The sequence below is a fragment of the Pistacia vera genome, unplaced genomic scaffold (assembly GCF_008641045.1).
Source record: "Pistacia vera cultivar Batoury unplaced genomic scaffold, PisVer_v2 Contig605, whole genome shotgun sequence".
In the NCBI taxonomy this organism is placed as follows: domain Eukaryota; kingdom Viridiplantae; phylum Streptophyta; class Magnoliopsida; order Sapindales; family Anacardiaceae; genus Pistacia; species Pistacia vera.
The window spans coordinates 160,025-182,548 of NW_022196452.1; the positions used below are offsets into that span (position 1 = coordinate 160,025).

Sequence of the window (22,524 nt, forward strand, 5' to 3'; positions counted from 1 at the left end):
TCCGCTCTATTGAAGAGGTATTAGGTGACGGGTTTGTCCTCGACGTTTTATGAGAATTTACGCATGGGTCCTGTTTGCACGTGTGGAAATTATTCGGCTTGGTGCGCCTGCACTGTTGAGCCACCAAACAGTGAGCAGTACATTTAAAAGGAGGTGATTAAATAATAACTAACACTATGATTTAATGATTGATCAAGATTCTTTATAGATTTCATGTGTATTTATACGTGCCAACAAACATCAATACTTAACATAAACTATTATTATTAGGAGTGTTCGGTTCTGGGTACCCTTCATTTTTTAAAGGAATCGAAACCGACGATTCCTTCAAATTTGGAACTAGAACCGAAACCAACGATTCGATTCTAGATACCCAGAACCGAAATCTATAACAATGGTTCCAGTCGGATTTCGGATACCCTGTAAAATTCATTACCCCCCAAAAGTTTTTAAAATGGCAAAAAAAACCCTTAAAAACTTACAAATACCCCCCTTCCTCGACCAACTTGTTACAAAAAATAAAATTACAAACTCTATACTTTGAAATGTAGATTCTCAAAAGTCAAACCAACTAGTTTAAATGTTATTAAATATAAATATAAATATAACTATATTCACATTACTTTTTATAAAAGTTTTTACTAACCCCCCACTCTTTAATTTATTTCATATTAATCTTGGTTCTAGGTTTCAGTTCCGGTTCCGGTTCCTGATTGTAGGAATTGGAACGGAACTGCACAGTGACGGTTCTAAAAATTTGAAACCGAAACCTACCCGTTGAAGGTCAGTTCCGGGTAGGAACCGAAATCAAACCCTGAGTACCACCGGTTCCGGTTCCATTGGTTCTTTTGAACACTCCTAATTATTACAATTAATGAATAATTTTTTTATGGGTTATCCTTAGACACGTTCAAGATACTAGAAAAATAGATTTATTAGTTTCGATAAATATTATGGGCAAAAAACAAAAACATATTTTTACTAAGAGTCCAATTTTAATTTTTAAACCTAAAAATAATTTAGATAATTTTAAGAGGAAATATTATTATTATTATTATAAATGAAATTTTTTAGGTGTAGATACCTTAAAATCAGTGTTTTAAAACCCAACCTAAGGTAAAACTCAGCAAAGTGGCCGGGTCGGGTTGACAAGTTTACCAGTGTCCAAAAGTTTCAAATCCAACAAAAATACCCTTGAAAAATTATATAGAAGTCTCTATATGTTTGAAATCTTGCAAAAACACCACCGTCGACAAATAAGGCCTATTTTTGGCGACATCAACACAAAAACACTCCCCTCAACCTCCTGACCAAAACCCATCTCACAATCTCCCTCGTTCACCTCCCCAATCGAGGCTTTTTTTGGGTCTTTAGTTTTGCAATTTTCGGTCGATTCACTCACTGGAAATCATCTCCGTCGCCACCATTCCACTCACTGACCCTTCCTCTTCAAAACCCCCAACAACCCAACCTTCAATTGTTCATGGATCGATGTCCTAATTTATAAGGTTTTCAATTAATAAAAAAATTTGTAACCTGACCTGGTGAAGGCTCCGGGTCCCAGTTCAACCAACCAGACAGGGCCAGGTTTTAAAATACTACTTAAAATACGAATGAAATGTAAGCTCCTGATAACTGACTTTTGATTGAGGGTTTATAAAGTTAGCAATTGAATGCTCACATTTCATTTAAAAAAATTTCAGAGGTCTACAATTAATAACTCAATAAGTAACCAGGAGATTGAAGCTTGGGATGGCAAATTAATCAACAAGAGCAAGGAGGTATCATCATATGAAGTGGTTAGTTGCAGAAGCAAAAGCACACAGACACAACTACTTTTGTAGCTGAAGTTGACCCAGGGATGAAATAATTGAGAGTTTGAACATGATGTTTTCTAGACTTGCAGACGAGGATAATGGACCAGATATTTAACCTAGAGACGATGCCGATGATAAAGATCACCTAACAGTAAGTAACCACTAGTGTTTTGCGAGAGGTAGGGTTCCTGTTTCTATTCCCGTTTGAATTCCTGACAGCCCCAATAGACAAAACATAGTGGACAGTATGACCCTTGTCCTATTTAAGAAACTTTTTCTCATTTCTGCAACTGATGCTTAAGGATAAGGCATCTTCCTAAAGTAGACGAAAGATCAATTCATGCAAACATTGACACTCTCTGGACCCAGATTCCCATTTCTCACTTACAACACGTTCTTCACATATACACTCCACGCTTCTTTATCTCATCAATTTTCTCAACCAATCTAATGACTCTTTACATTATCTTAATTACTTTGCTTGGTGGATACGATACGATTCATGAAACTGATACGTATAGAAGTCAAAACTCAAAACTATACTTGATTTGCTGGTACTCTATGAAGACAGACTAATCCATGAGTTCTACAATTACGTTGTCTCCTGTAGAATGTATTTGCCGAGTCCACTTAAAGGTTTTGTCAACTTTTGAGGTCTTGCATTTTGAAATATTGGGATTTACTCCAGTTGAATTTAAAAACACTTTATGTCATCTTTAAATTAGGAAGATTTTTATTGTTTACGTACCAAAATACCTCTCATTTTGATATTGTTTCAGTTTAAAAAACCTAGGGTCTGTTTGGCACACTTTTACTATCCTATCCTAAAACTCAAAAATGCATTTGTTTTAATATTTTCAAAATTCAATCATATTCTATTCAACTTAAAATATTTAGATTACTTTTAAACCCTTAAGTTTGTTAATTTAACTAAACATCTCTAACAATAAAAGTTTATAAATTAATAAAAACACTCCTACCCACCCACGTATTGCCGACAGCTGGCCACCATCGTCGGAAGGTGGTTGGAATCTACCGGAATAGCACACGTTCAACTGGATTTGGTCGGTTATATGTCGATCTGACTTTTTCTAGTCAGATCAAAACGGCCAGATCTGGCCACATCTAGCCATTGATGATGGTCATATCTTGGCCGTTGTTTGGTCATTGACGACGGCCAGTCAACGATGGCCAAGATATGACCGTCGTCAACAACCAGATGTGACCAGATCTTTGGTCGTAAATCTGAATTTTTTTTTTTTTTTTTTTTTTGCCAGATTTGGCGATCGTAAGCCATGTTGGCAGATTCTAGCCACCTTCTAGTGGTGGTGGCCGGATGCCGGTAATACGTGGGTGGGTGGGGGTGTTTTTGTTAATTTATAAACTTTAATTGTTTCGTGTTTAGTTAAAATAACAAACTTAGGGGGTTAAAATAATTTAAATATTTTTAGAAAATGCTATTAAAAAATGTACAAAATGATTCTCAAAATCCTATCCTATTTTCTAAAAATGCTAAATAGCATAGAATGTTGTTATAAATAACCAAAAAGAGCCCTAAATTTTATTCTCTATCATCTATTTTTACTTGACGTTTGTATGAATCACTGGTATATCACGATAATTAAAAATGAATGACTTGGTGATAAATTTAAATTTTAGCGGGATAAATGCAATTAACTTAACCCCAAGGGGTTATCCATTTTTTTTTTGGTAACAATGTGTTCGGGCCAGCTTATACGCATCTCAACTAATCTATGGGGTCCATTAAATGTCTTACCCCAAGGTTTGAACCTAAAAACTCAAGAAAGGGAACAAACCTCCTTGACTGCTAGATCAACCTCTTGGGGTGCTATAACGGTCAGGGAGATTTGCTCTCTTTATTGACTTCTTAGGTTTGAACCTTGGGTCTATCTATCATATTTGTGGCTTATTTTGGAACATTAAACTTGTAGAGTGTTTAATAAACTTATAAAACTAGTCAAGGTATGTGCAAATTAGCTTAAACACTTTGGTCATTAAATATTTGTGACTTATCTTACTATATTGACGTTATAAAATATTCAATGGACACTAAAGACTAATTGAGTTACGTGTAAAAAGTTAGCCTGCGTCATTAAAAAAAAAAAAATGCAATTAACTTGTATTTGCCAAAGCCTTGGACATTCATGCACTGCCACTGCTGTTAGTTGTGCGCACGTATTTGTACAAATTAATTTAAAAAAAAATGCAAGATGGAATGAACTGCATCTTAATAACCTGAAAATTTGCAATAAATAACAGGATGGCAAAACGGCAGCATTAATGAATTAAAAAAAAAAAACAGTGCTTAATCGAGTAAAGCCAAACTCCTAAGTAGATATTTGTTAGGTCGAAACTGAAAAGAGAGGAGAGTTGAAACTAAAATTAATTAAAATTAATTAATTATAAAGGGAGAGAGAGATGAATATTGATGATTGTGATACGTGGAATTTGATATGATGGTTAGCATTTGAGCCACAAAGCCCATGTGGATACGGCTTTTCTTTTGCCCGCATGAGATTAAGTTTTCGTTACGCTCTTTTTTAATTTTAATTAAATTAATTACTTTTTTAAGTACTTAATCCTAACAAAATCCTCCTTCACATGTCTACATTCTGTTACGGAAACAATATCCTCAACGCACTGCTGCCAACAAATGATTAGATCGCTTTCTTCACGCTCGTAGAATGCGCGTGAGATGGCTTTCCAAACTTGGCATACTATTTGATGATGAAAACCATGCACCCTCCTCAAGTTCGGTTCCCGGCTTTGTACTCAAAGTAAAGGATAAGATAATAATTCCAAGTCCGATTATTGTCTCGTCAATATGTCGTCTCACGATAAAATGAATAATTTTAAATTAATTAATATTAATTAATTAACAGGTTTAAGGTCTAAGGAAGGGTGAGTGATACTAGGAGTAGTTAAATCTGGAAGCTTACCAAATCTCAACAGCTTCCATGTTCAGTGGTGGAATCCTAAGTTTAGTTTACCTGCACGAAACGCTGCGTATCACTGACTCCACCGCAAATAAAAACGCGCGAAACCACTATTTCATTTCATGTGACGAATATATAGTTAAAGCAACAAAATAAATTTCCGCTAATATTGCAGAGCGGTGGGAGTAATTAAGATGAAATTTATGTGAGTCAAGAATAGCACAATAATACACCTCCAGAATTTTAATGGAGGTTTGACTGTGTGGAATCACGGATGCCAGATGAATATGAATGGACTTGATGATTCATTGAATTTGGTTTGAAAGGTCAAACTTAGATCATACTTTTGTAAATGTGAAGTTAACGTAAAGTTTAAAAGATTTTGTAAATACATAATGAGGTTAGGTTGATGGATTTTGAATGGGAGTAGAGATATTTCATGGGTACCAAGTAAAGTAAAGCTTTAATGAGCTTTGGTACAAGGTTAGTGAATGAAAGAAAATACATTCATTTATGTCCTCGAAAAGTTAGATCTAGATCTATCTTTTTTTTTTTTTTTTTTTTAATCTATGAATTTATGTTGGATTTTTACATGTATTTATAGTTAAATATCATATTTAATCAAATTTTCAAGTGCAAACATCCAAAATTTTTTAATGTGTAGATTAAAGATGAACATTCGGTGATTGGATGTTGATTTTAAGGTTTATAAAGTTAATGATCGGATGCTTATATTTGGTTTGGACGTTAAAAAATTCAAGATGTCTAATATAAAGATTAATTATATATACATATATGAACATCTATGATAAACCACTATTAGGTGACTGAGTAGACTTTTGGGTATATTATTCAAGATGTTTTGAGTTCGATTTATTTCTATTCCTGATAGGGATAACTATTAAACTCTTACTTGATTAGTAGTTTTAAGTTCTTAGAGATTTAGTTGAGAGACGTCCAAACTGACATGGACACCTCTGATTATATATATATATATATATATGATGCCACACATCCATTTCATCACTTTGACAGATAAAATTAATGATTAATAATGCTTAGTATTTGAGGTGGATTTTGTGGTTGGTCATATTAATCTCCAAATTGTATTCAAAGTATTATCATTCAATAATAAATTAGAAAAAAAGGTTGTCAGGATTACATTAATTTAATGAAATATCGAAAAAAAAATTAAAAAATGTGACGCTACAATTTAACCAATAACAACTGAATCTTGATATGATTAAAGTCAATAAAAATAAAAAAGTCAACAAATTCGTTGTAAATTATTACTTGTAAGATAAACAAAGCATCTTATGATATGAGAGTTTGAAAATGTCGTAACGAGATGATAAATTAAAAATATAGGAATATGTAGCAGAAATAGATCGCTATGGTCCCCCATGTACAAGCCACGTGCATAGATGCATAGAAGTTCGTAGAGATGATCAGAAAATATTAAAAAAAAAAAAAGAAAGAAGAAAAAGCAAGTGCCAAAACACGATATTATACTCTTAAAATTCTCATAACTCAAGAGTGAAATAGAAATCCAGAGAAAGAGAAAGAAAGTGAGAGTTCAGTTGGTGAATTTTGTGGAGGCTTTGGCGAAGGATCCGATGCACACCATCTCTGTTTCTCTTTCATTCTATGCTGTTAAAACCGTTTTCTCTTTTTCTTTCTCTCTCTCACCAAAAGCCTAGAGATATAGAAAAAAAAGATGGCGATTGATATGTTTGTATTCTGTCAGTTTCATGCATATATGCATGTGGATTTCTTTAATAACAACCATCTTTTCTCTTCTTAGCTTCCCATTTCCTCAATTTTCTCCATTTCTCGTCTTCTGTTCTATTGCGGTTGAAGCTTCTTCATGTACTCAGAATTCAACAAGATTTTCGTTCTAAGTATGTCAAATTCGGAGGTTTTTAGTGTTGAATTCGACGCTTTGAAGAGACCCTCGAGGGAATTTCACGACGAGAGTGATGATGATCATGATCCTGAGCTTGGTCAAGCATCATTAACACGAGTTGTTGAAGCTGCTGCTGACGAGAAAGAAGAAAATTTCAACGACACGTTCGTTCTCTCCAAAGAACCTGTAAAATCTCCAGAATTAGAAGGAGAGTTCAAAGCAACGGATCAACACCACGACGAAAACGATGACGGATTCAAAACTCCAACATCTTTGGATCACAAAATCCCCGTGAAAGCACAATGCCCACCTGCACCCAAGAAGTCCAATTCATTTTCCTCCAGAAAAAGAAGACCAGTATCGTCCAATGTACGCCGAACCCTGCGGCTCGATCTCTCACACGAGGTTGAATCACTCTTCCCTAAGCCTATCTTCGACGATTTGCACCGCAAGATCAAGAAAGTTCGAAAAGAAAATTAATCATCTCATTATCTACACAATTCGGTAAGCAAAATTCTTGTAAAATCATGTCGTATAAATCCATAATAATAATTATAAGAATTCCTTCTTCTTTTTTTTTTTTTTTTTTTTTTTTTCATTTTTACTCTATTGATCTATAAGTTAAATCTTCATTATTGGTCTAAGACATTATGATGCTGTAAAGTTAAAGTGGGCAAAAGATCAAAATCAAGTACAGACCAAGAAAAAGATGAAGTCAAGAATTCCAAGTTTGAAGCTCCTCTCAGCTTCTTTTGTACTCAAGGTGTTATGCTATTTTAAAAGAAAGAGAATTTATTCTTCAAACTTGGAATAAAACCCAGATGAAGCTTCTATCTTTCCTTATATTTAGCCTTAAAAATGTTGTTCATACTTCTTTTTTTATTTTTCCATTAATTTTATGTTCAGATTTCTCTTTGGATTCTTGAAGGAGAAATATTAATCAGGAGGAGATGGAAGTGGTTGTTTGTATGGTCTACTTTTTTTGTGCCCTTGAGAGGAAGGCATGTGTATGAAGAGAAGAGGGGTAATTTTGGTAATTATGAGATTCTGATTATTTGGGTTTTGTTATCAAAAATTTGTGTGCCCAAATCCCTATAGAGTCTTTCTATATATAGGATCTTATTATACATATGAATACTCAGGTTTCCAAGAAAGACAAACATCCTTCATGATGAGTTCTCTGAAATGGTGTGATAAAAAAAATGCAAAAACCCATTTCCAAATGAATATTCATGGGAACTCTTGCTCAATTGTCTCCTATTTAAGAGGCCATAATATGAATTTTCGATACCAAAGTGGATCTAAATCTTATGCTCCTCGTGATTTATTCATAAAAGTTATTTTGCTTTTTCATGGACCCAAAAAAAAAAAAAAAAAGTTATTTTAGTTCAAATCAGTGTTCTGAAAACCAGACTAGACCGGCTGGTCAGATCGGTTTGACCTGGAACCGGCGTCATCTCCGATCCGGTGTCCTCTAAAAACTGGTATTCTTAATCAAACCGGATTGAGCCGTAATTGGACTATCAGAATAGTGTCGAATCGCGGTCCAATCATGCTCAATCTCGCTGAATTTCGGCATCGTTCGAGGGAGATAACACCACCATAAGACTTGACAACATCTCCACGACAAAACCCATCCATTTTTAGTGGCCGTCGTCCAGCCTTTCGTCGCTGGCCGCCCACAAATCGTTCACGCAATCATTGACCTTATTTCTTGATTCTAGCAAATTATGACACCGTTATAACTCCCTGACACCACCATAAGATTCACCGGCACCTCTACATCAAAAGCCCTATTATTCCAAACTTCGATTGGCCGTCGATCGCCGCCCACCATTGTTCACGCAACCTTCGACCTTCCTTCTTGATTCCGATAAATTATGATGCCGATAGAACTCCCTAACACCTATACATCAAAAGCCCCAAGATTTCAAACTTCGATTGGCCGTCGATCGTCACTGCTACAACCACTCACCAGTCTCTTTGCGCAATAGGGGTGTTTTGGATAGATTTCAAACCTTAAGGGAGTCATGCGTAATTATTTAGGGTTCTTTTTGATGAATTTCAAACATTTAGGGACTAAAAATAATTTTTAGAATATAGTCCAACCGACCGATCCAACCAGTCAAACAGGAAACAGACCCTTTAACGGGTCAAGGCCCGGTCCGATTTTCAGAACATTGGTTCAAATTAACTTAAACAAAAAAGTTTGTACTTAAACACTAGCTAACAAAAAAAAAAAAACATTCTTATTATCCATTGTAAAATCAAGATCTAAGATTTGTTTGTTTGATTAGAATGAATTGTCGAATCATATAAGGGGATTTCATCATTTTATTTGTTGCCACCGGTGTTTTGAAACCAGCTCTGTTAGGTGACCGAGTCCTAAGTCAAGCTGTTGAATCAATCCGACCCGGACTGATGATGTCAGCATGACAATACAAACCCTAAAACTTCTTAGCCATTTTCTCCCCTTCTGCTTTCTCAGCCTCTCCCTGAACTTTCAAAACCTCATCCATAATCTAGATTTAAATATTTTGCATCTAAGAGTCCAAAAATCTACAAAGCACCAATGTTTTAAAACCCGGCCCAACCGGTTTAACTGGTATGATTGGGAACCGGCCACTGAGCTGGGCTGTGTCAGTCTTAAAATCGGGGGTGTGAGTTTACCCTGTATGACCCACGGTTGGACCGGGGTCACTGTATCAAACCGTCAGTCCAACCGGTTTTGAGAGAAAACTGGGTGAATCAAAATTTAGATCACGGTGACTTTCGGCTAGTGTTTGACAGGCAAATATGAATCGGGGTTAGAGGGTTTTGAAAGGTGGATCACGGTGAGTCAGGAAGTGGTGTCTGATTACGTTTTAGTCACCGGAATTGCCAAAATTTAGCCAAGAAACAATGAAACCCTAGCTTCTAATTGATGACGATTGGTGGGTGGAATGGTTTGGGGGACTTTGGGGATTTTGTTGGGGGGTAGCCGGTGAGTCTAAAGGTGGTGGTGGTTGGAGTTGGAGTCGTTCAAAACAGCTCGAAACTGGCAAATGAAAGTCGATTAGTGTCATTGTCGTGGCTGACAATCAGCGAGTGATGAGAGGGGATAAAAGGTACGGTTTTGAAGAGGAGAAGATGGGCGTTCTAGTGGTGGTGAGGTGAGAAAACAACCGAAAAAGGGGAAAAAGGCCAGCGTTGATGCGTGCTAACGTGAGCCAGAAACAACCACCATGCTAATGTGTGTTGATACAAAAATTTTGAAAAAAAATTTGTGACATGTCACCGGTTTGACCCACCGATCAAATCGATAAAATTGGTCAACCCGAGACCTAGCCACTTTACCGGGTTTAGCCCCGAGTTGATTATTAAAACATTGCAAAGGACGAGAAACAAGTAACCCACTACTATACCACCAAGCCAATAAACCGAACAGAAAGAGGGGAGAAAAGGCAAAGAACAACAACCAACTTCCCTTGCGAACAGCAGCGATGAACTACTCATAATACCCATACCTGACTAGAATCACAACCTTGGCATCAAGAAAGCTACACCTCTACCAAATCACCACCCTGACCCCAAAAAAAAAAAAAAAAAAGAAAAAAAAAAAGAGGCAACCAACCACCTAACTCCATCCCAATATGTAGATAATCCACGTCACATAATGGTGCAAAGCTTGTTGAACCCTTTTGTAATTTGCCAAATACAAACCAACACCTCTAGAAAAGAGACTGTGATCCTAACCAATCCTCTCAAAAGAATCACAAAAAACAAAGCAAAATTTATGTGATTTTAAGACGGTCTATTGCGGCCTACAAGCTACCCATATCAGCACCATAGACACGACATGTTGTCTTGGTGTTCTCCGACGGAAATGTGGGGGTGGCTATGTAGGTTCGGTGAGAGTTGGCCAAATGTAAGGGTTAGCTGTGGTGGAGAGAAGTGGGTTTAGTGTTAAGAGAGGGAAGTGAGGAATTGATTTCTTGGGGGTTTTAAGTGATCCAGTTTTGTAACCAGGTCGGTCGGACTGACGCTCTAACACTATTCTATCGGTCTAAAGCGGTTTTTAATGCAAAATGAGGTTTAACTTCTGACCAAACCAGTGTTAGGGCTGGTTCCCGGTTCAATCGGCCAGTCTGATCAGGGTTTCAAAATAGTGGTTGCCACATGTTAAAATAAAATGGGCAAAATGTTGGAGTCATGGCTGAAATAGTAATTGTTTTTTGGGCTAATGATAATTTTATATCCAATCTGAATTCTAAAACGTGTCATCCATGATGAAAGCATGTTGGGAAGAAAAAAAGAATGTGAAGTAAAAGGTATATTGTTTAATTTTATTTTAATTATGTATAGCACTGTAGCGGCAGCACATCTGCAGGTACTATATATGTATTTATAAATAAAAAAAAAAAAGAAATTAAGAAACTAAATTGTAAATTTAGATTCCATAAGTCAGATGATTGTCACAAAATATATTAAAAAGAATTATTGTTAATACATTAACCAAAACGATTCTTAAATCAAAATTTTGATACTTTCTCTCCCGTTAGGATTCTTCTGAAAGGTCCCTGTCATTTTGAATGTTAGGTGAAGTCTAAGGAGCCAAGCTAGTGGTGAGAAATATTTCCAAAATTAGAAAGGGCGAATTTTGTTTAGGTGAAAACTTGAGGGAGGTTAACAAATTTATCCACAAACTAAGGATCAGCTCAATAGTGTTATAAATATCTAATAAGACTTTCTTTAAAGGGTAAAAATAGTCATAAAATACGGCGATGATATCATCTTTGCCTACACTATAACAAAATAATTTTTTTTTCCACTTATAAAATATATTTTCTTATTTTGTAAATGCTACTTACCATATTTTAATCGTTATATTGAAGAGGAAACGACTTTTTCTCACCCAAGGTTTGCCTTAATGATATTTTTTTACCCAAAAAGTTTCAACATACCATTTTTTCACCCAAAGTTTATATTTCATTAATATCCAAAATACACGTCACTTTGTCAGCATGCGTTCGACGAGTTACTAAGAGCTAGGGTAAGAGGGGTTTTAAGAGTAGAAGCCAGTGGATCGAATGGTGATGACCAATTGAATATCCGTAGTCGGAATCAGCTGGAAATCAATTAAGAACAAAGAACTCTAGTTTCGCGATGGTTGATAATCAGTGTAAAATCAGATGCCAGAGTGTGAGGGGTTTTGTAGATAGGAGACCGGAGGTTTAAATGGTGGTGATGAAGAGAATTTACGCCACTGGAATCGACTTTGGGTTGTAACGAAATATAAACTTTGGGTGGAAATGTGGTATTTTGAAACTTTTTGGGTGAGAAGGTTGTTAAGGTAAACCTTGGGTGGGAAAAAGTCGTTTACTCTATATTAAATACTAAATTATATGAGGAAGCATCTCCAAATGAACTCTTTATATGACCCAAATTCTTTATTATAAAGAGTTTGTTCTTAAAAATAAAGTCCAATAAACTTTTTATTCTTTAAATATAAATTAAATAGTGAGTTTGTCTCTCTACATCTAGAGAGTTAAATTTTACTCCCTATCTCTATTTTATTTAATAAATTACAAGTTTCTATACATTTTATTATTAATTCTTTCTCTTATTAAGTCTCTCTCTTATTTATTAAGTCTAATTTAAAGAGTCTATTTGATTTGAATACAAATTTTGTTCTTTATATTTAAAAATTAATGAAGGTGCTTTTTATTTATGTGAAATGTGCTCTTTAAAATAAAGAGCATCATTGGAAATGCTCTAATATGTTACTCCCTCTGTTTCTTTATAAAAGTCGTTTTGAGGGTATTAATTTTTTTCAAAATAAATGACGTTTTCTTCTTTCAATGTTTTATGACCCACATCTTCCTTCTCCACCCTACCCCTCATCTCCTCTCTCTACCTTTTTCTCTACACTGCCCCTCACTCCTCTCTCTCTCTCTCTCTCTCTCTCTCTTTATCTATCTCTTCCCCTCATCTCCTCTCTTTCACAATTTCTCTCTCTTTATTTTAATATTTCACACGTGTTGCAACAGGGAAAACAACATTTTCCCACTGGCAATATGAGGAAAAAGTCAATTATATGCATAGTTTTTGATTTATTAAAAACTATGTAAAAACTTAAAACGACATTTATATTGAAACGGAGGGAGTATATCTTATATAAATTTAGGAAATTAATTATGTTAGATAACAAAATTTTGATATTTTTCATTAAGGCCAACAGTAATTTGAGGAAATTATACAGTGCTGATGGGTCAAATTTGTAATACAATCCAATAATTTAAAAGTTGATACTAAAAATATTTCGAACTTTCTTTTCAAGTCTATTAGATTAGATTACATTACATAAATGTTATGAATATTTGTTACAAATTTGTATAAAAAAAGATTGTGTTTATGTGTTACAATAATTTACCCCTTAATTTGGAAATAATTTTAAGTTGGGCTTAATCCAAATAGAAAGTCTATCCATCATCCAACGGGCAAAGGTCCATGCGTTTCTGACCCAAATGGGCCGTAAGAATTATAAGCAAACACGTGGCAACGTAAGAGTGGCGAATTCATGAGGAGGCAAATCTGAATCTGATGCAAGAACTCGCCAACCTAAGATCACAAAGACGTGAAGGGATGTAAAAAATAAATAAATAATGACCACGTTAACAGTTTCCCATCCAACATTTACACCCAAAAACAAATAACGGTAACCAGTCCACCCCTTCTTTTCCTCTCTTCCTCCCGAAACAAAATCAAACACAAAACAAAACATTCAAAACACTTTTTTTTTTTTTTTTCCTCCCAATCGGCCAATCCCATGTTATAACGAAATTATAGTATCATTCCCTTCACGTCAATCTTCAGTACCCACAATATGGAACGTAAAAAGACGCTGACGATGAATTGGGATGGCCTCGGCGATGATGACGACGACGACCGATTTTTTGAAACGTTTGACCGAACCTCCAACGCCGTGCCTCTGGACTTGGCGTCTTCGTGTTCCGACGACGACGATGAAGGGTTTGAAGACTCACGCATGTCATTTGTCTCCACCGTGTCGTCTGTCCATCACCATCAAAACTTCGCCACCTCAGCCGCCGCCGCTCCCTGCCGGGACGGCTTGATGTCATGTGATTACAACGTGTGGACGATGGCGCCTGGCTCTATCAACGAACGGCGTAAGCGTCTTTTTGAAGATATGGGATTGTCCAGAGACAAAGAGCTTCTCAGTTTCAAACAACCTGTGTTTAATAATAATAATAATAATAACAGTAATAGTCATCAAGATTCTAAAGCTTCAAGTACTCCGCAACAAACCACCAACAACGTTCCCGTTAACGTTAAGGTTAACGATAACGTTACCGTTAACGTTACGGAAGAAGCTAATAAACAAGAAAATCCTTCTGCGCGTTGTTCTCCGGTACCCTTGGTGCTTGTACGGTCAAGGTCAGACGGCGACATTGAATCCTTATGTGTCGATAAACGAAGAAAAGAGGAAATGATTGGGAAAATTTCTAAACAAAGATTAACGAGAACATCATCAATGGTTTTGGCGCCAAATGCACGGATAAATCCGTACCAGGAGTCGGTTAGAGTAGCGAATAATAGGGAGGGGGGGACCGCCCGGAGTCGGTCAGTTCGACGCGGCGGATCAGCGTTGACGTCGATAGTGTCGAATGGTAGATTAGGAGCTTTTTTCTTGATAAAGAATTTGGATACTGGTAAAGAGTTTATTGTTAATGAGTATAATGAGAAGGGAATGTGGAATAGGCTTAGTGATTTGCAGACGGGAAAGCAATTAACAATGGAGGAATTTGAGAAATCGGTGGGGTATTCTCCTGTTGTTAAGGAGCTAATGAGGAGAGAAAATGTGTCTGGAAATAATGAGAATACATCTGATAATGACAGAAAATTTGGGTCAAATTCGTATTTTTCTAAGAGTTTGAGAATTAGCAAGAGAAGGGGGGCTGCATTGTTGAAGAATATAAAAGGTGTGGCGAATTCTATGAGTTTGAGGTCGGAGAAAGAGAAGGAACATGCTCCTCCTCATGCAGTGTCATCGTCTTCGGAGCAACAGAAACAGCAGAGCAAAGGGACTTCTAATCAATGGGTTAAAGTTAGGCAGACAGGGAAATCACATAAGGAATTGAGTGCTTTGCATTTATGTCAAGAAATTCAGGCGCATGAGGGGTCTATTTGGAGCATTAAATTCAGTTTAGATGCGAGGTTTCTTGCTAGTGCAGGCGAAGATAGAGTGATACATGTGTGGGAAGTGCAAGAATGTGAAGTTATGTCAATGAATGAAGGGAATTTGACCCCAATTCATATCTCAATGGGTGGTTCACCAGATAGATGGGATGGTTCAGAGAAGAAAAAGAAGGGATCAAAAGGCAGTCCTGATTATGTTCATGTCCCAGAAACTGTGTTTTCGCTCTCCGATAAACCGGTCTACTCTTTCAAAGGTCATTTGGATGATGTTTTGGACCTCTCCTGGTCCAGGTCTCAGGTCAGCTTCTCGCCATTCTTGTCTCTTAATGAGCAAAATTCAATAAACAAGGTTAGAACTTAGATGATTTTTAATTGATTTTTGCAGTTACTGCTTTCATCTTCAATGGACAAAACTGTTCGGTTATGGGACTTGGAAACCAAGAGCTGTTTAAAGTTGTTTGCCCACAATGACTATGGTAAGATGTCTATCAAATTTTCTGATAAGCATCTGTAATATTGATAATGCAGCAATAGTATGATCTTTTTTTTTTTTTTTTTTTTTAACTTAGTGATTTCTGATTGATTGGCAGTAACTTGCATACAGTTCAATCCTGTAGACGACGATTATTTTATAAGTGGGTCACTTGATGCAAAGGTTAGAATATGGAGCATTTCCCAACGCCTCGTCGTCGACTGGACAGATCTTCATGAGATGGTCACAGCTGCGTGCTACACCCCTGATGGCCAGGTTTAGAATGTTTCTTTTGCAGTCCTGTTTACTTTTATGAATATTCATCTCTTTGTATGATGTTGATCTTATTTTTATTGTTGTTTCATGTTTCAATTATTGAAGAGTGCATTCATTGGCTCACATAAAGGGACTTGTCGCATGTACAGCATAGACGGTATCAGTTGCTCTTTTTTTTTTCCTGTTAAAATATAGTGAAAAGGGGCTTGTAGAAATGCTAATTTTATTGGGTTAACAGATAGCAAATTACATCAACTAAACCAGACTGAATTTCAAACCAAGAAGAAGTCTAATGCCAAAAAGATCACTGGTTTTCAGGTAATCCAACTCTTTTGCCGCCCATTTATGTTATTGCAGATACTCTATTATTTACCTCCAATGCATAAAGATTTGAGTTTGAATTTGAACAGTTTTCTCCAAGCAATCCATCTGAAGTTCTTGTTACTTCTGCTGATTCCCGGATTCGGATTTTGGATGGTTTAGACCTTGTTCATAAATTCAGAGGTGTGTTTTCGTGAAATTTATGGATGCATTTGTTTTCTTTCTCACCAGTAGACAACAATGATGCATATACTGTTCGCTTGACAGGCTTCCGAAATACAAGCAGCCAAATTTCAGCTTCCTTCAGTTTAGATGGAAAATATTTGGTGTGTGCAAGTGAAGATTCTCAAGTATATGTTTGGAAGCGTGAAGACCATCGAAATATTGTTGCTGGAAAAAGAAGTAAGGTCTCTACAACATCTCATGAACACTTTCAGTGCAAAGATGTTTCAGTAGCAATCACCTGGCCTGGTATAGTGAAGGGTGAACCTCCGCTAATGCCATCGACTTCCAAAAGGCTCGCAAAACGCTTAGGCCAAGGCCCTTCTTCTGCCAACGGATCACCAACAAGGGAAGAAATGAAGAAACTTTTGCCACCTCTTCCCAAGAAAAATAACAACAAAATGGACCATGCTTCAACTCCCCCAGAAGAAGACCTTGCTCTGGTTTCTCGTGATACAGGGATTGGTGAGTCATTCAATTCAAGTTCTTCCTCAATAAGAAGTGGTGATTCAATTTCTATATCCGCTGCAACGGATCCAAATTCCTCCTCGACAAGGCAAGATGATCCATCTTCTCTTACTGCTGGTGCTAGTTCAAATTCTTCCTCAATAAGGCATGGCGATTCATCATTTCCATCTTGGTCTTCCTCTTGGTCTTGGTTTGATGGTGGTAATCACTCAAACATTACAACACAAACAACAGCATGGGGGTTGGTAATCGTGACAGCCACGCTAGGAGGTGAAATCAGGACTTACCAAAATTTTGGGTTACCGCGTAGGTTAGGCCGCCTCCGAGATCCCTTACATTGACAAAAAATGGGAGCATAAATCTGATCTATTATCATCAAAGTAAAGGAACTTTTAGTAGTTACAGAAGTAGGAAGTTGAGTCCCAGCAGGTGAAAGTCACATGCTCATTTTGTAAATGTCAAATTTGCTTCAGACATTCTCTAGATTACATAGCTACTTCATTTGTACAATGTTTTACTGCTTAATTATATGCATTTTTAAAACATTGGTGTTTTGAATCTTTTCTACAGAACAGTAGGACTCTGTGCTAGTACCTGGCTGGCGTATGGGGAAATGAAGCTTTTACACTCTGAAAACACAACATAACAACATATCTAAGATAAATTTTATGAAGAATATATCAGTCTGAAGCAATTTAAATGGCTACAATGGTTTCTCTCTGTTTTCCCACTTCAGTGGAAGTAATCTTCTGTGGTCTTGAATTCTTGATATCAAATTTTTAGCAACTGATGCGGTCAAAAGTTCACGTTTTTTCTGAATTGTGCACAGGAATGGAGGTAGGATCACCCGTCTGGGATATTTTGGCCATCCTTCCTTTCCATCAAAAAAGAATGTTTATGCAAATGCTCATTTACAGATTGCAGTATTTGATGAAATAGATGACATTAAATGAGTTAAAAAATAGGATTCAGTGTATTCTATGGTTCACCTAAGAGCTACATGACTAGTTGCATTGTTACTATTAATCTCTGTTAGCTTAAGACATAGGCATGGGCAGCATTTACCATTTAAATTTTTTCCCCATTTGAATGAAAATGGATAAAGAAAAATTAACCATTACCTTCTTCAAGCGGCGGTGCTTTGCAAGTGCCCAATTAGTCGTTATGAAAGTGGCCACCACAGAGAAAATGTAACCTCCAATTTTCTCTGTTGCAATACTGAAGGCAGCCACTGATAAATCTCAGTTGTGTAATTAGCACAAGTCACCATATTGAGCAAAAACCCATGCGGATTCGCAATCCTCCAGTTCCGTCAGGACTGAGATTTTTAGTATGAGAACCCAAATCCAAAGCCAAAGCCAAAGTCAATCTTCATCTGTAGGTCATTCACCGGGGTGTAGAGTGGGTGGTTCCATAAGAAGCAATACGTTTGAGTTAACGACCACTTCAATAATAACTGGTCACACAGACGCATTCGGAGGTCCCACATTCGGGAGTTGTCGACCATAGATGGTTTGGGCCTATTCCATGAAGAACCGTTTAAAGATTTCTCTAAGTTATTAATTTCTAATTAAGTTTAAACTTAGGAAAAATGATCCTTGTAGTATTAGGTTTTAATCTTTTAAACTTTACATAAACATACTTTTATCTTGTATGAGAAAGATAACAAATCATAAGACAAATTACTTTAATTGTAACAAGAGAAGTGAGACAGTATTTTAATAATATTGATTTTATTGGATGTAAATATATAGCCTGTTAATTGGGTGAATCAAGGTAAATCATGTGTATATTTCTTTCTTTTTACTTGATTGATATTTGTGTATGTTTTTTATCTCGATTTCGTATTACTCTATATTGTTTCAGTATAGGTACGAAAAATCCAATTATATGCACAGTTTCTAAACACATTAGACACAGGTGAAGTTGCATGGCCAAACCTATGCACAAACAACAAAGGCTTCCATAATACGCTTGAATAATGGAAACACCAGTAGTACAATGGATATGTTTGGACACCGTGGACGACACATTTGGCCTACATTGGACCATTTTATACGCAGTTCAATTAATTCTCTAAGATCTTAAAACTATCAATTAGGTAAAAACTTTAATGACTATTTCTATTAACACTCGAGGAAAGACTTGAATCCATGACCTTTTAAATAATACACCTAAGAGTTTCTATCAAACCGTTTGATCATCCAAAGATGGTTAAAATTGTGGTATTTGAGTGCTGCAGAAATAACAAAAGCCTGGAACCAAGATCAAAATTAAACATTCAAACTCTGGAATCTTGTAAATTAATATTCTCTCGTTTTACAATTACCATATGATTTTAAAAATTAAAACTTAGATGTAAACAGGGCTCCTTCTTTGTAATTATTAACAATATCCAATATCCATAACTTAAACTTCATCGCCCCATGCAAATTTGATCTTTCACTCAATTAATACAATTCTCTACTTGGCAAATTCCAAACTTACTTTTATAAGAAATTTCAATTACATGAAGCTCAAATCCTCAAACTAACTGTCACAAATTGAGTAAATTCTCTGGCGGGAAAATATGAGCACTGCAGAAGATTCGAATCCTCTGGCAACCGTCGATGACATCCACCGCCGCCTCCTCCGTCCTCCCTCTCTTAACTCTCCGTACTTTCTCAACATTTACCTACATTCAGTTCAAATTCAAATTCATTTAAGTCTCTTGATATTTTTACTTGATTAATTCGAAGAATTGCTACAGGTACGATGATCACGAAGACCGAAGTTCTTCTCAATCGAAGGCCAATTCCACTCCCATTCACAGGAAGCAAGAAACGATGAAAAGGAAGCTTGAAGATTACTTGGATCCGGTTCTTCTCTCCGCAATTTCTTCCAAACTAAGCGATCGCGTGAAGAAGAATCCGGAAACTAGAACAAAATCGAAGAAAGAGGTTAAGGGATTTGAGTGGCCTGTTGATGAATTACAGGTGTTCATAGAGGATTCAAGAGCTGAGACGAAGAGCATCGAAGCCGTTAATCTTAACGATGGTTTGGATTTGATCGTTGACGGCGGAGAGACTGACGGCGAGGATGAGTTTTGTACTCCGTTTCGGCGGTACGAGTTAGCGGCGTTAAAGAGGTTTAGGAGGGAAAGGGAATGAGTAAGATTTAAAATTTACAACGAATCCCTATCATAAAAAAGATAAGATTTCTTGAACTTATCATATTAAGTTTAATAGTTTGAGTAAGATTTGGAATCTTAGTAGAAGAGGAAATATAATGGGATTCTGATTTCCTATTTATAGACTGTTACAGGCTAATGGGCTGAAACCCAGTTTAGCTTAACTTATAGGATAGCCCAACTCATAGAGTGGGTAGGTCGCAAGGTGATTTTAAGCGTAAGCCCAATCGGGATTGGGTTGAGGCTTTGGGTCGTGACATGTTTATTTCGTTATTGGGCCTCGTCAAGCCCAAGACGATTTTTGGCCCTAACAGTTTCCATAATACGCTTGAATAATGGAAACACCAGTAGTACAATGCATGTGTTTGGATAGGGTGGATGACACATTTGGCTTTGGCAAAGAGCCGATACATTGGAAACTAGTAGAAGAATACTGCGTGGTAAGATACTCGAGGACCCAGGCCTTCGAAATTAACAGTAAGGGCCATGTTTGGCTTATTATTTTTATTCCTATTCTCAATCTTATTCTCCAAATAATGTTTGACATATTATTCCAGAAATATTATCCTATTTTTTATTACTTTTAAACCTCATAAGGTTATTAATTTCATCAAATACACCCTGAAAAAAAGTTTAAAAATTATCAAAAACACCCCCATGACCCATACTTGCCAGATTCTAGCAACCACCGTCGGTGGAAGCCAAAATCTGTACAACAGCCTATCTGTCGACCATAAATGGTCGGAAGTTCACCGATCTGGCCGTGAACGACGACCAAAGAAATGGCAGTCGTTGAGGTCAACGACGGCCAAATCTTGGCCATCGTTTTGGCCTTTTTGGCCGTCGACGGCCACGGCACGCCGTAGATCTGGCCTTTTCTAGTCAGATCCGTGGTGGATCTAGCCGGAAAAGGCTATAACAATGCGTTACAATACAGATCCGACCGGTCTGTGTCGTAACGCGATTTTCTGGCCAGATTCCGACGGTGATGGCCGGAATCTGACACTGCAGGTGGTGGGGGTATTTTTGTTATTTTACATGTTAGGGTATTTATTAAATTAGCAAACTTATGGGGTTTTTTTTATAAATTTTTAAATTTTACCACGTAATGCTCCCATATTCAATTATCCAATACTATCCCTAAAATCCTATCCAAAATAATAAACCAAACGCACCCAAGGTTATCCAAGTTTCCATCAGAGTAATCTTGGAGCTTTTTCTTGGGGTTAAGCAACAAGAGACAAATAGGGCCATAAATATAACATAAATCTTTCTCTATTATTGTGCGAACACCACAAGCTGGAAACTAACATCAAAACTGAACATTAAAGCTCGGGTATTTTTTTTTAAATATATTATTTTATGAAGAGGGTGTCTGGATCAGTTTATACGCACTTTAATTAACTCTTTAGGATCCTAAAACTATTAGCCGAGTAAGAACTTCAATCACTACTTCTATTAACACTCGAAGAGAGGCTCAAACTTAAGACCTCTTGAGTAATACACCCAAGAGTTTTTATCAAACCGCTTGATCATCCAAAGATGGTTAAAACTGTGGTACTTGAGTGATGCAGAAATAACAAAAGCCTGGAACCAAGATCAAAATTAAACATTCAAACTCTGGAATCTTGTAAATTAATATTCTCTCATTTTACAATTACCATATGATTTTAAAAATTAAAACTTAGATGTAAACAGGGCTCCTTCTTTATAATTATTAACAATATCCAATATCCATAACTTAAACTTCATCGCCCCCTGCAAATTTGATCTTTCACTAAATTAATACAATTTTCTACTTAGCAAATTCCAAACTATTAATACAATTTTCTACTTAGCAAATTCCAAACTTACTTTTATAAGAAATTTCAATTACATGAAGCTCAAATCCTCAAACTAACTGTCACAAATTGAGTAAATTCTCTGGCGGGAAAATATGAGCACTGCAGAAGATTCGAATCCTCTGGCAACCGTCGATGACATCCACCGCCGCCTCCTCCGTCCTCCCTCTCTTAACTCTCCGTACTTTCTCTACATTTACCTACATCCAGTTCAAATTCAAATTCATTTAAGTCTCTTGATAGTTTTACTTGATTAATTCGAAGAATTGCTACAGGTACGATGATCACGAAGACCGAAGTTCTTCTCAATCGAAGGCGAATTCCACTCCCATTCACAGGAAGCAAGAAACGATGAAAAGGAAGCTTGAAGATTACTTGGATCCGGTTCTTCTCTCCGCAATTTCTTCCAAACTAAGCGATCGCGTGAAGAAGAATCCGGAAACTAGAACAAAATCGAAGAAAGAGGTTAAGGGATTTGAGTGGCCTGTTGATGAATTACAGGTGTTCATAGAGGATTCAAGAGCTGAGACGAAGAGCAACGAAGCCGTTAATCTTAACGATGGTTTGGATTTGATCGTTGACGGCGGAGAGACTGACGGCGAGGATGAGTTTTGTACTCCGTTTCGGCGGTACGAGTTAGCGGCGTTAAAGAGGTTTAGGAGGGAAAGGGAATGAGTAAGATTTAAAATTTACAATTAGTCAAAAATTAATTGTAATTTCGTCTCTTCTATTAACAAATTGTTGCTCAAAGTTTACTAGTAAAATAAATCTTGTTTAAGTGAATCAAAGATAATTTTAAGTCTAACTTTAGAATATACCTTATTAATCGAGTAAAAACCACTTTTTCTCACCCAAATAATGACTTAATGTCACTTT

The 22,524-nt window shown here is 36.5% G+C and overlaps 2 protein-coding genes and 1 pseudogene across 2 annotated transcripts; 2 read left to right on the forward strand and 1 right to left on the reverse strand.

Moving 5' to 3' along the window:
• Positions 1 to 6,281: 6,281 nt before the first annotated feature.
• On the forward strand, positions 6,282 to 7,244 carry LOC116110540. Its single transcript, XM_031396746.1, has one exon. It carries the CDS (start codon positions 6,642 to 6,644, stop codon positions 7,158 to 7,160), a length of 519 nt encoding a protein of 172 aa, XP_031252606.1. The 5' UTR covers positions 6,282 to 6,641; the 3' UTR covers positions 7,161 to 7,244.
• A 6,301-nt stretch (positions 7,245 to 13,545) lies between these two features.
• On the forward strand, positions 13,546 to 17,175 carry LOC116110539 (WD repeat-containing protein 44-like). Its single transcript, XM_031396745.1, has 9 exons — positions 13,546 to 13,900; positions 13,967 to 15,177; positions 15,265 to 15,355; positions 15,470 to 15,627; positions 15,733 to 15,784; positions 15,866 to 15,945; positions 16,038 to 16,131; positions 16,216 to 16,699; positions 16,790 to 17,175. The coding sequence occupies exons 1-9, from the start codon at positions 13,546 to 13,548 to the stop codon at positions 16,977 to 16,979; spliced, it is 2,715 nt and encodes a 904-aa protein (XP_031252605.1). The 3' UTR covers positions 16,980 to 17,175.
• Positions 17,176 to 17,341: 166 nt separating this feature from the next.
• LOC116110516 lies at positions 17,342 to 20,295 on the reverse strand (annotated as a pseudogene).
• Between the last annotated feature and the right edge of the window lie 2,229 nt (positions 20,296 to 22,524).